This window comes from Dama dama, chromosome 1 (assembly GCF_033118175.1).
Source record: "Dama dama isolate Ldn47 chromosome 1, ASM3311817v1, whole genome shotgun sequence".
Classification (NCBI taxonomy): domain Eukaryota; kingdom Metazoa; phylum Chordata; class Mammalia; order Artiodactyla; family Cervidae; genus Dama; species Dama dama.
In genome coordinates this window covers 7323008-7336331 of record NC_083681.1, presented here as the reverse complement: position 1 = coordinate 7336331, position 13324 = coordinate 7323008, and the positions used below count along the sequence as shown (strand labels likewise).

General features: G+C 38.8%; 1 protein-coding gene across 2 annotated transcripts in view; it reads left to right on the top strand.

Moving 5' to 3' along the window:
* DYNC2H1 (dynein cytoplasmic 2 heavy chain 1) overlaps positions 1–13324 on the top strand; it is a 408806-nt gene that overhangs the window by 377636 nt on the left and 17846 nt on the right. For both annotated transcript variants that reach the window (XM_061143196.1, XM_061143187.1), the window contains exon 88: positions 7734–7850. In XM_061143196.1, coding sequence (XP_060999179.1) covers positions 7734–7850 — 117 coding nt within the window. The remainder of the gene's footprint in view (positions 1–7733; positions 7851–13324) is intronic.

Sequence of the window (13324 nt, the reverse complement as noted above, 5' to 3'; positions counted from 1 at the left end):
CAATTTCCTGTTTGGGAAGTCTCTCTACTCTAAAACCTCTGACTTTACTTGACACCTTACTGAAAAAAATTCAAAGTGCTGGGATTATGTACTGAGTTCCATTAACTGTTTTAGTCCTTCCCCAACTTTCAAAAACTTCTAAGAAACCTGTTTGTGTTTCTTTCTGGAATATAACTTTCCCTAGCATATTCTCCTTTCTTCAACCTACATCAAGCCACATACATAATTTTATATTTTCTAGTAGTGACACTAAAAATATAAAAGAAACAGATAAAAATATTTTAGTGTTATTTTATTTTACCTAATATATACAACATATTGTTTCAGCATGTAATAAATATTTTAAAATTATGAATGACATATTTTACTTTCTCTTTTCTTATACAAAGTCCTTGAAATCCATCATATATTCTGTATTTATGTCACATCTCATTTCAGACTTGTAACATCTCAAATGCTCAATAGCATATGTGACCTTGGCTACTGTATTGGACAGTAACTCTAGACAGAGAAGGTAATTCCCTAGAGAAAATTAAACATTTTCTGGCATTCAAGTTTTTCCCCAATCATTTTTAGTTATTTTTCTTATTAAACAATTACAAACAAATACAGAAGTGGAAAAAATAGTAAAATGAATCTCCATATTCAAAGTTTTCAAGATCTAGATATATTTCTTCTTTTTCTCTTTTTTTTATTGTCTTTGCTGAAGCAAAGTCCAGGCATTTTACTTCTCCATTTCTCAAAAAAAAAATTTCTTATATAAATGCAATATATTATCACACATACAAAAATTAACAATATTTCCTTGGCATCATTCAATAGCCAGTTCACAGCAATATTTACCACTGTCTAAAAAAAAAAAAATAATTTCCAATAATGTGTTCAAATTTGGGTCAAAGTCCAGACACTGTGTTTGGTTATTGTGTGCCTTATGTCTTTTCACACCTAGATCAAGTTTATCTTTTTATTTCATACCACTGTTTGTTACAGAATCAAGGTCACCTCTCCTGTAGAATGATGTTTTCTTGGCATTCTCTTGCTTTATCTATAACCCAACGGATGTTGGCAATTTGATCTCTGGTTCCTCTGCCTTTTCTAAATCCAGCTTGAACATCTGGATGTTCTCAGTTCATGTACTGTTGAAGCCTAGCTTGGAAAATTTTGAGCATTACTTTGCTAGCATGTGCAATGAGTGCGATTTTATGGTAGTTTGAACATTCTTTGGCATTGCCTTTCTTTGGGATTGGAATGAAAATTGACCTTTTCCAGTCCTGTGGCCACTGCTGAATTTTCCAAATTTGCTGGCATATCCAAATAATTTCCAATAAAACCTTTATTTTGTCTTATTTAAATGGATGCAGTATATAAAATAATTCTCAATGTCTCAAAACTAGTGGATGGATTAGCTTAAATGAACAGTAATAGCTAATACTTATTGAGCACTTATTGTATATCAGGCAATTTTCCAAGTATTTTAAATATGATGTTAGAGGAAAACCTCTATTTCCCTTTCCTGTAGTTTTTCCATGTGGAGGAATATTTACCAATGTTCATACTCCTAGACACTCTACCTTCTACCTGACTCTTCCCTTTCCAGGAAAGGTGTCACTTTATCTGATTATGAGTTTAAGTCAGGAACCCAGGGCTGAATACTGTGCCTTCCTATGCTTTTCTCTTGGGTTACGTATTCTGCTCCGCCCCTTCAAGGTAGTCCCTGCATCTGGTGTAGCTGGCTCCTTAGTGTAGTATTGTCATAACTAGGAGTTAAGCCTGCCAAATTCATGTGTTTAGTATTAGCAAGTACATTTGCCTGGAGATCTATTATATCCATCAAACTATCTTTTTCCAGGAAAAAAAGTAGTATTTTAGGCCTCTCTGCTTTTTCTCCTTCCATTGATGCAGAATTGCAGATGAAACAGGGTACCATTTGTTGATACCACTCCAATCTCTGGTATATCAATATTATCATTTTATTATATAAAAAATAGATATTGCTTTTTGAAAGTCCATGTTTTAATTTTCTTTAAATTCTGGAGTTAGAGAATGATAGAGGATGAGAGAGAACAGGACAAATTTAGAGGATTTTATTAGAGGTGGTGGCAGCCATTGGTAGTTGATAGTATATGGAAAGTTCAGGAAATGGGACCAAGAATGTCTCCCATGTGTCTATTAAGCAACTACATGGTCAGTAATGTCAGTTATTGAAATAAGGCTCTAAAGGACAGTATTTAACACCCTACCAACCCCCTGGTTAGAAGAGGAAGAGGAGAAGGGAGTAGTAGAGGATGACTTAGTTAGATAGTGTCACCAACTCAATTGAACTTGAGCAAAATCTGGGAGACAGTGGAGGATGGAGGAGCCTGGCATGCTGTGTAGTCCATGGGGTTGCAAAGAGTTGGACACGACTTAGTGACTTAACTACAACAATATACATATTACATAGTCAAGTTGTGATGCTATCAGTGGAGACTACTTTTGCAAATTTCTGTAGAGACCAGTTGAGCTCAAAACTCAATATATATCTCAGTTTATATCTCTGTATATGCATATTGAAAAATCAAATTGCCAACATTCGTTGGATCATGGAGAAAGCAAGGGAATTTCAAAAACACATCTATTTCTGCTTCATTGACTACCGTAAAGCCTTTGACTGTGTGGATCACAGCAAACTGTGGAAAATTCTTAAAGAGATGGGAGTATCAGACCACCTTACATGTCTCCTAAGAAGCCCATATGTGGGTCAAGAAGCAACAGAAATGGACATGAAACAACAGACTCGTTCAAAATCTGGGAAGGAGCAACGAGGCTGTGATTGTCACCCTGCTTATTTAACTTAAATGCAGAGTACCTCCAGTCTTCCCAGGTGGCTCAGTGCTAAAGAATCTGCTTCCAATACAGGAGACATGGGTTCGAACCCTGGGTCAGAAAGAGCCCCTGGAATAAGAAATGACAACCCACTCCAGTATTTGTGCCTGGAAAATACCTTGGACCGATGAACCTGGTGGGCTACAACCCAAAGGGTCACAAAGAGTCAAGACACGACTGAGCCACTGAGCATGCATGCACTCAAGGTACATCTCGTGAAATGCTATGCTGGATGAGTCAGCAGCTGAAATCAAGATTGCAGGGGAAATATCAACAACCTCAGATATGCAGATGATAGCACTATAATGGCAGAAAGCAAAGAGGTACTAAAGAGCTTCTTGATGAGGGTGAAAGAAGAGAGTGAAAAGGCTGGCTTAAAACTCAGCATGCAAAAAACTAAGATCATGGCATCTGATCCATCACTTCATGGCTTTGCCATGGGGAATAAGTGGAAAGAGTGGCAAATTTTATTTTCTTGGGCTCCAAAATCACTGCAGATGGTAACTGAAGCCATGAAATTAAAGGTAAATTAAATTCCTTCCTTGGAAGGAAAGGTATGACAAACCTAAACAGTATTAAAAAGCAGAGACATCACTTTGTCAACAAAAGGTCCATATAGTCAAAATTATGGTTTTTCTAGTAGTCATTAGGGTTAGGGTTAGGGTTAGGGTTAGGGAGTTGGAACATAAAGAAGACTGAGCACCAAAGAACTGATGCTTTCAAATTGTGGTGCTGGAGAGGAGTCCCTTGGATAGCAAGGAGATTAAACTAGTGAATCCTAAAGGAAATCAACCCTGAATATTCATTAGAAGGATTGATGCTGAAGGTGAAGCTTCATCACTTTGGCCACCTGATGCAAAGAGCCGACTCACTGGAAAAGACTGACACTGGGAAGGATTGAAAGCCGTAGGAGGAGAGGCAGCAGAGGGTGAGACAGTTAGATAGTATCACCAGCTCAGTGGACGTGAATCTGAGCACACTCTGGGAGGTAACATGCAGGAGAGCCTGGCGTGCTGCAGTCCATGGAGTCACAAAGAGTTGAACATGAGTCAGTGATGGAACACCAACAGTAACATATATACTATGCATATTACATAGTCAAGTTGTGACACTATCTGTGGGGACTGCTTTTACAAATTTCTATAGAGACCACCTGAGCTCAAACCTCAGTGAAATTTCTGAAAGAGGCCTTAGAAGAATTATGTTGCCTAGGGACTTTCTAGGGCTTCCCTGATAGCTCAGTTGGTAAAGAATATGCCTGCAATGCAGGAGACCCCGGTTTGATTCCTGGGTCGGGAAGATCCCCTGGAGAAGGGATAGACTAGATAGGGATTTTCTAGTACTGAAATTAGTAAGCACTAAATTTTAATAAAAAATGGGCCAAAGAACTAAATGGACATTTCTCCAAAGAAGACATACGGATGGCTTATAAACACATGAAAAAATGCTCAACATCACTCATTATCACAGAAATGCAAATCAAAACCACAAAGAGGTACCATCTCATGCTATCAAAAAGTCTCCTCTCTTAAATGCTGGAGAGGGTGTGGAGAAAAGGAAACCCTCCTACCCTGTTGGTGGGACTGCAAACTAGTATAGCCACTATGGAGAACAGTGTGGTTCAGTTCAGTTCAGTCACTCAGTTGTGTCCAACTCTTTGTGACCCCATGAACCACAGCACGCCAGGACTCCCTGTCCATCACCAACACCCGGAATTCACCCAAACCCATGTCCATTGAGTCGGTGATGCCATCCTACCATCTCATCCTCTGTCCCCTTCTCCTCCAGCCCTCAGTCTTTCCCAGCATCAGGGTCTTTTCAAATGAGTCAGCTTTTCCCATCAGGTGGCCAAAGTACTGGAGTTTCAGCTTCAGCATCAGTCCTTCCAATGAACACCCAGGACTGATCTCCTTTAGGATGGACTGGCTGGATCTCCTTGCAGTCCAAGGGACTCTCAAGAGTCTTCTCCAACACCACAGTTCAAAAGCATCAATTTTTAGGTGCTCAGCTTTCTTTATAGTCCAACTCTCACATCCATACATGATCACTGGAAAAACCATAGCTTTGACTAGATGGACCTTTGTTGGCAAAGTAATGTCTCTGCGTTTTAATATGCTGTCTAGGTTGGTCATAACTTTCCTTCCAAGGAGTAAGCGTCTTTTAATTTCATGGATGCAGTCACCCTCTGCAATGATTTTGGAGCCCAGAAAAATAAAGTCAGCTGCTGTTTCCACTGTTTCCCCATCTATTTGCCATGAAGTGATGGGACCGGATACCATGATCTTAGTTTTCTGATTGTTGAGTTTTAAGCCAACTTTTTCACTCTCCTCTTTCACTTTCATCAAGAGGCTCTTTATTTCTTCTTCACTTTCTGCCGTAAGGGTGGTGTCATCTGCATATCGGAGGTTATGGATATTTCTCCCGGCAATCTTGATTCCAGCTTGTACTTCCTCCAGCCCAGCATTTCTCATGATGTACTCTGCATATAAGTTAAACCAGCAGGGTGACAATATACAGGCTTCATGTACTCCTTTCCCTATTTGGAACCAGTCTGTTGTTCCATGTCCAGTTCTAACTGTTGCTTCCTGACCTGCATATAGGAACAGTGTGGAGATTCCTTAAAAAACTGGAAATAGAACTGCCATATGATCCAGCAGTCCCGCTGCTGGGCATACACACTGAGGAAACCAGAATTGAAAGAGACACGTGTATCCCAGTGTTCATCGCAGCACTGTTTACAATAGCCAGGACATGGAACCAACCTAGGTGTCCATTGGCAGATGAATGATAAGAAAGCTGTAGAATATTACTGAGCTATTAAAAAGAATGTATTTGAATCCTTTCTAATGAGGTGGATGAAACTGGAACCTATTATACAATGGAGTTAAGTCAGAAAGAAAAACACCAATACAATATGTTAATGGATGTATTTGGAATTTAGAAAGATGGTAATGATGACCCTATATGCGAGACAGCAAAGGAGACACATATGTAAGAACAGACTTTTGGACTCTGTGGGAGAAGGCGAGGGTGGGATGATCTGAGAGAATAGCATTGAAACATGTATATCACCACATGTGAAACTTATCGCCAGTCCAGGGTCAATGCATGAGACAGGGCGCTCAAAGCTGGTGCACTGGGACAACCCAGAGGGATGGGGTGGGGAGGGAGGTGGGAGGGGGGTTCAGGACGGGGGACACGTGTACAGCCGTGGCGGATTCATGTCAGTGGATGGCAAACGCCACTGCAGTATTGTAAAGTAGCCTCCAATTAAGATTAATTACTTAATTTAAAAAATTTAATTTACTTTTCTTCAAGGCTATACTTAAGCACTTTAAGGGTTGTATAACAACCCTTAAAGTGGCCTGTATAACATCATATCAGTGGTACAGAAAGAATACAGTAATTCTGTTTTTATCCCAGTTCTTTCGCTGACAAACAAGTTGTTTATGTTTTCCTGGTAAAGCAACTAATCAGAACTATTTGTCAGGTTCTGTCTACTAGTACTCTTCCTATAACCATCCTCTAACTGTAATATAGTTGAAAATGATTTCAGCTCTTTGAACTTAATGCGTTCCCTTACCTTTAAAATTCTATAGTATGTTAAAACTTCAAAGGCACTAAACAATATTTATAAGATTGTCTTATTTTCTATCAAGTTCAAATTTTGAGAATATAGATATGATATGAACTCAAAATGCAGACTCTACATTTATTATCAGAAACGGAAAGAATGAACTTAAGAAATGTGAAGCTAATTTTACCAAAATATTTATATTTTTATTTTCATAATTTCATAATCTACACTAAGGTTAATTTAGAGTAAGAAATGAATTCCTTTTTTGTTTGTTTGTTTTTTTAATACATTTATTTTTGGCTGTGTCTCTAGTTGCGGCTGGAGAAGGAAATGGCAACCCACTCCAGCATTCTTGCCTGGAAAATCCCATGGACAGAGGAGTCTGGTGGGTTGCAGTCCATGGGGTCGCAAAGAGTCTGGCACAACTGAGCTATTTAACACCTACACTAGTTGAGGCACATGAGTATAGTTGGCCTGTGGAATGCAGAATCTACTTCTCTGACCAAGGACTGAACCCGTGGAAGACAGATTCTTTTTTTAAAATTTGTTAATGAATTTTAACTGGAGGATAGTTACTTTACAATATTGTGCTGGTTTTGGCCATACGTCGGCCTGACTCAGCCACAGGTGCACATGTGTCCTGCATCCTGAGCCCACCTCCCTCGCACCCCATCCGCCTGGGCTGTCCCAGAGCACTGACTGTGGGTGCCCTGCTTCGCGCATCAAACCTGCAGTAGGGAAGACAGGTTCTGAACCAGCGGACCACCAGGGAAGTCCCCAAGAGATGAACTCTTTTTTTTCCTTTTTTTATTCTTCTTTCAGCTGTGTGTGACACGTTAAGAATTATTTTGCATTAACCTTTCTGAATTTTGTTCTGTTCTTTAGAAAATGATGTCAGAATTCCAAGCAAGGAGCATTTGTTCTTTTCTCTAGGGTGCTTGTCTTTACCCCTCCTGGAAAAAGAGCAATGTTTTGGCTTTTGTCATTATATTTCTGTTATTCTAGTGCCAAGGCACGTGCAGTTGTATAACTGATGACATTTCTAAGTGTTTTTTTCACAAATATTTGCTAAAATTCAGGATTCAGACTAAAGGAAGCTCACAGTGAACACTGATCCAGGCCTTCACCTTCATTACTCTCAGATAAAATACCGTAATCTTTGTTTTAACACTGTTTGAAATGTATAGTTAAAATGGAAATTGTCACCTTCCTTCTGAAGATTATAATAGAGTAACTCCTGTCATTTCAGACTGTAATATGTATTTTAATGGTTTGTATATCTCTATGGCAGATCAGTGGCTTACTGCTGGAAGGATGCAATTTTGATGGAAATCGACTTTCTGAAAATGAGCATGATTCTCCTAGTGTATCATCAGTTCTCCCTTGTTTTATGGGCTGGATTCCACAGGTAATACATTTTTAACAGGGACAAGTTTAATTTAATCAATTCACTTTTGGATTATATTTTTTTAATAAGATGTTCTTGGCCTATGAATTTTTTGTTTACTTTTTAACCTCACCTGCATTTGAGCAAATTTATACTCAAAATACTGTGTCCTTTATATTTAAGATATATAGGACTTGTTTTTTCTTTGAGGGGTGTGTCAGTTCTAGAAGATCTCGTAGGTCCTCATAGAACTGTTCATCTTCAGCATTACTGGTCGGGGCATAGACTTGGATTACTGTGATATTGAATGGTTTGCCTTGGAAATGAACAGAGATCATTCTTTGTTGTTTTTGAGATTGCTTCCAAGTACTGCATTTCGGACATTTCTTGACTATGATGGCTACTCAATTCTTCTAAGGGATTCTTGCCCACAGTCATTATAGGGGACAGGAATGCAAAAGTAGGAAGTCAAAAAATGTGTTGAGTAACAGGCAAATTTGGCCTTGGAGTACAGAATGAAGCAGGGCAAAGGCTAATAGAGTTTTGCCAAGAGAACACACTGGTCATAGCCAACACCCTCTTCCAACAACACAAGAGAAGACTCTACACATGGACATCACCAGATGGTCAATACCAAAATCAGCTTGATTATATTATTTGCAGCCAAAGATGGAGAAGCTCTATACAGTCAGCAAAAACAAGACCAGGAACTGACTGTGGCTCAGATCATGAACTTCTTAGCGCCAAATTCAGACTTAATTTGATGAAAGTATGGAAAACCACTAGACCATTCAGGGATGACCTAAATCAAATCCCTTACGATTTTACAGTGGAAGTGAGAAACAGACTCAAGGGATTAGATCTGATAGACAGAGTGCCTGAGAACTATGGGTGGAGGTTTGTGCCAGGAGGCAGTGATCAAGACCATCACCAAGAAAAGAAATACAAAAAGGCAAAATGGTTTTCTGAATAGACCTTACAAATAGCTGAGACAAGAAGAGAAATGAAAGGCAAAGGAGAAAAGGAAAGATATACCCATTTGAATGCAGAGTTCCAAAGAATAGCAAGGAGAGATAAGAAAGTCTTCCTCAGTGATCAATGGAAAGAAATAGAGGAAAACAATAGAATAGGAAAGACTAGAGATCTCGTTAAGAAAATTAGAGATACCACGGGAATATTTCATACAAAGATGGGCACAATAAAGGACAGAAATGGTATGGGCCTAACAGAAGCAGAAGATATTCAGAAGAGGTGGCAAGAATACACATAAGAACTATGCAAAAAAGATCTTTATGACCCAGATAACCACGATAGTGTGATCACTCATCCTGGAATTCGAAGTCAAGTGGGCCTTAGGAAGCATCAGTATGAACAAAGCTAGAGGAGGTGATAGAATGCCAGTTGAGCTATTTCAAATCCTAAGAGATGATGCTGTGAAAGTGTTGCACTCAATATGCCAGCAAATTTGGAAAACTCAGCAGTGGCCACAGGACTGAAAAGGTCAGTTTTCATTCCAATCCCAAAGAAAGGCAATGCAAAGAATGTTCAAACTACCACACAATTGCACTCATCTCACATGCTAGCAAAGTAATGCTCAAAATTCTCCAAGGCAGGCTTCAACAGTGCATGAAACATGAACGTCCAGATGTTCAAGCTCGATTTAGAAAAGGCAGAGGAAGCAGAGATCAAATTGCCAGCATCCGTTGGATCACTGAAAAAGCGAGAAAGTTCCATAAAATCGTCTACTTCTGCTTTATTGACTATGCCAAACCTTTGACTGTGTGGATCACAGCAAACTGTGGAAAATTCTTAAAGAGATGGGAATAGGAGACCACCTGATCTGCCTCCTGATAAATCTGTATGCAGGTCAAGAAGCAACAAGTAGAACTGGACATGGAACAACAGACTGGTTCCAAACTGGGAAAGGAGTACGTCAAGGCTGTATATTGTCACCTTGCTTATTTAACTTAATATGCAGAGTAAGTATATCATGAGAAATGCTGGGCTGTATGAAGCACAAGCTGGAATCAAGATTGCCAGGAGAAATATCAATAACCTCAGATATGCAGATGACACCTTATGGCAGAAAGTGAAGAGGAACTAAAGAACCTCTTGTTGAAAGTGAAAGAGGAGAGTGAAAGAGTTAGCTTAAAACTCAACATTCAGAAAACTAAGATCATGGCATCTGGTTCCATCACTTCATGGCAAATAGATGGGTAAACAGTGACTGACTTTATTTTTGTGGGCTCCAAAATCAGTGCAGATAGTGACTGCAGCCATGAAATTAAAAGATGCTTTCTCCTTGGAAGAAAAGCTGTAAACAACCTACAGCATATTAAAAAGCAGAGACATTACTTTGCCAACAAAGGTCTGTCTAGTCAAGGATATGGTTTTTCCAGTAGTCATATATGGATGTGAGAATTCGACTAAAGAGAAAGCTGAGTGCTGCAGAATGGCTGCTTTTGAACTGTGGTGTTGGAGAAGACTCTTGAGGGTCCCTTGGACTGCAAGGAGATCAAACCAGTCCATCCTAAAAGAAATCAGTCCTGAATATTCATTGGAAGGACTGATGCTCAAGCTGAAACTTCAGTACTTTGGCCACCTGTGGTGAAGTGGTGACTCATTTGAAAAGATCCTGATGCTGGGAAAGATTGAAGGTGGGAGGAGAAGGGGACGACAGAGTATGAGATGGTTGGATGGCATCACCGACTCAAGGGACATGATTTTGAGTAAGCTCCAGGAGCTGGTGATGGACAGGGAGGCCTGGTATGCTGCAGTCCATGGGGTTTTAAAGAGTCAGACATGACTGAGCGACTGAACTGAACTGATAGGACATTTTAAGGCCTTTATTTTGTTATGAAAAGAATAACATCATAATTTTAATTTCTAAATAGGTTTTAGTCTAATAAAAAAATGCTAAATGGTTGTATGAATTACCAGTGTTCCTGTTATTTTCAGCAATGTGCTAAATGCTTTATATACTTTACCTTATATACTTTTCTGAGTAGCCCTGCAAGGTGGATATTATTATTCCTATTTTCATATGTGGAAATGTGTTCACATAGCTTAAATGAGGAAATATGTGGTCACATAACTTAAATGTGTGTTCACATAGCTAAGCATGCAGAAATCGAAAGCAGCAGAATATTAATACTCATCTGGCTTTTATATCATGCATGTCATTATGCTCCTGATTGGCAAATGAAGAAAACTTCTTGACAGAGACTTATTAAGTTAACTTTTCCCTTTTAAGGGACTTCCCCTGTGGCTCAGCTCGTAAAGAAAGAATCTGTCTGTAGTGCAGGAGACCTGGGTTCGATGCCTGGGTTGGGAAGATCCCCTGGAGAAGGGAAGGGCTACCCATGCCAGTATTCTTGCCTGGAGAATTCCATGGACTATGTAGTCATGGGGTCCAAAAGAGTCAGACACAACTGAGCGACTTGCACTTTCCCTTTTAAAACCTTCAATTTTTGAAAGATCTTTTAACAATGGAATGTGAGGGATATTTGTCTTTGAAATAGGACATATTTGTAGATGAAGTGTGTAACTTTTACTTAACAATAGAATTTTTAAATATAAGTATGAATACATGTAAGCTTAAAGTTGTGATTGTATATATAGTCACCAACAAAGCAATTTCTTATACTGTTTACTATAAGAAAAAATAATTTTCTAGTTGGGAAATATTTCATTGAATTTTCCAATTATTGTAATTCCTTTTGTAAAGTAAAAAATAAAAATCAGAATATGTATTTTAAAATAGAAACTAATAAAACTACAGCAGTTACTGCTCAGAGTTATATAAGAGCATCCTCTGACCTAAAAGAACGTACATTTCTGAGAAACTCTCCATTTCCCCCTGCCATATAAGCTTCATTTTCTCTTATGAAATGAGAGAAGGTGAAATTATTTTATTTCTATCAAGCTATTGATTCATGTCAGAAATTGGTATATCAAACAACTAAGGATTACACACATTAGGTGTATGAACCAGATTGAAAGTTACATATAAAAGTTAAGGTTAGGATAACATATAAAGTTGTATATGATGCCAATTTTTTAATTATGTAAAGTGTTAATTCTTTGGCAAACAAAATTAAAAGCCATATAGTGACCTTGATGAGGAGGGAAGTAGGACATGTATAAATTGGTTCACTTACGGTGCTAAGTCACTTCAGTCGTGTCTGTCTCTGCGACCCCATAGATGACAGCCTACCAGGCTCCCCCGTCCCTGGGATTCTCCAGGCAAGAACACTGGAGTAGGTTGCCATTTCCTTCTCCAATGCATGAAAGTAAAAGGTGAAAGTGAAGTCGCTCAGTCCTGTTCGACTCTTAGCGACCCCAGGACTGCAGCCCACCAGGCTGCTCCATCCATGGGATTTTCCAGGCAAGAGTACTGGAGTGGGGTGCCATTGCCTTCTCCTCATTTATGGAGAAACCCCAGCAATAAAAATAGAATGGAGAATACCTGAGTAGGCATAAATGCAGAAGAGAATGACCTCGAGCAGTACCCACATAACTGACCATAAACTGAAGGCAAATCAAAAATGCAGTGTTGTACTGGGCTGTATAAAAAGCAACATAACATTGTAAGACTTGGAATTTATCCTTCTACAACATTTTGCTCTGAGTATCATTTCTATACAATTTTATTTACATACTTTAAAAAACAGGACTGAAATGGAAAGCTAAAAATAATTTAATTTGAAAAATAGCTCATGTAAAGAGAGAGAAAATGAATTGGCATAGTCAATAAAAGAGATTATTGAGAGATAAGACGAATTTATTATTTTTGTAAAAGGGATTTCCCCCAAGGCTTTTGCACTTTTTCCTGACACATAATGGAAGGATTTAAGGTGCTTCCCCACCTCTTTTTCCCCACTTCCTTAAGTGAGGCTCATCTTCCCATATAACCTTACTGTTTTGACCGCCTCTCCTGGATCAACTAAGGGGAGAGAGAATATGGGGCATGTTGCTAAATGTTTCAGAACACAAAATTTTGGAGCCTAACAGACTAAATCCCATTCCCATCTCTCAGACTTACGATCTGGGTGGATTGGGGCTAGTTACCTAATCTCAGTGAGCCTCATTTGAAAGTGGAGACTGATGTTTTCTATAGAACTGTGTTGAGGCCCTCTGTCTGTGACGTGCTCAGCAGGGTAAGTACTAACTTACATGGTTAGTTAGGACACATGGTAAGTCTGACTCATCCTGATGGGAATATTTTAAAATGTTTTTATAATAGTATGATAATGATTATTTCATATGTACTTTATAGTACACTAACTGCTTTCAATCATCATTCAGTACTTAAGTTCCTATTATATACCATATTCTGAACATTGGGGTAACAAAATATATTTCTTCCTTCAAAGAGTCTTCTATTGGGTATAGACAAAGAGGAAGAGAAACTATTGCAGTTCAAAGTTACAGAAGTACAGTTATGGAGGATTACATAAAATGTTTTGGCAGATGAAGGAGACCTCAGCTCTATC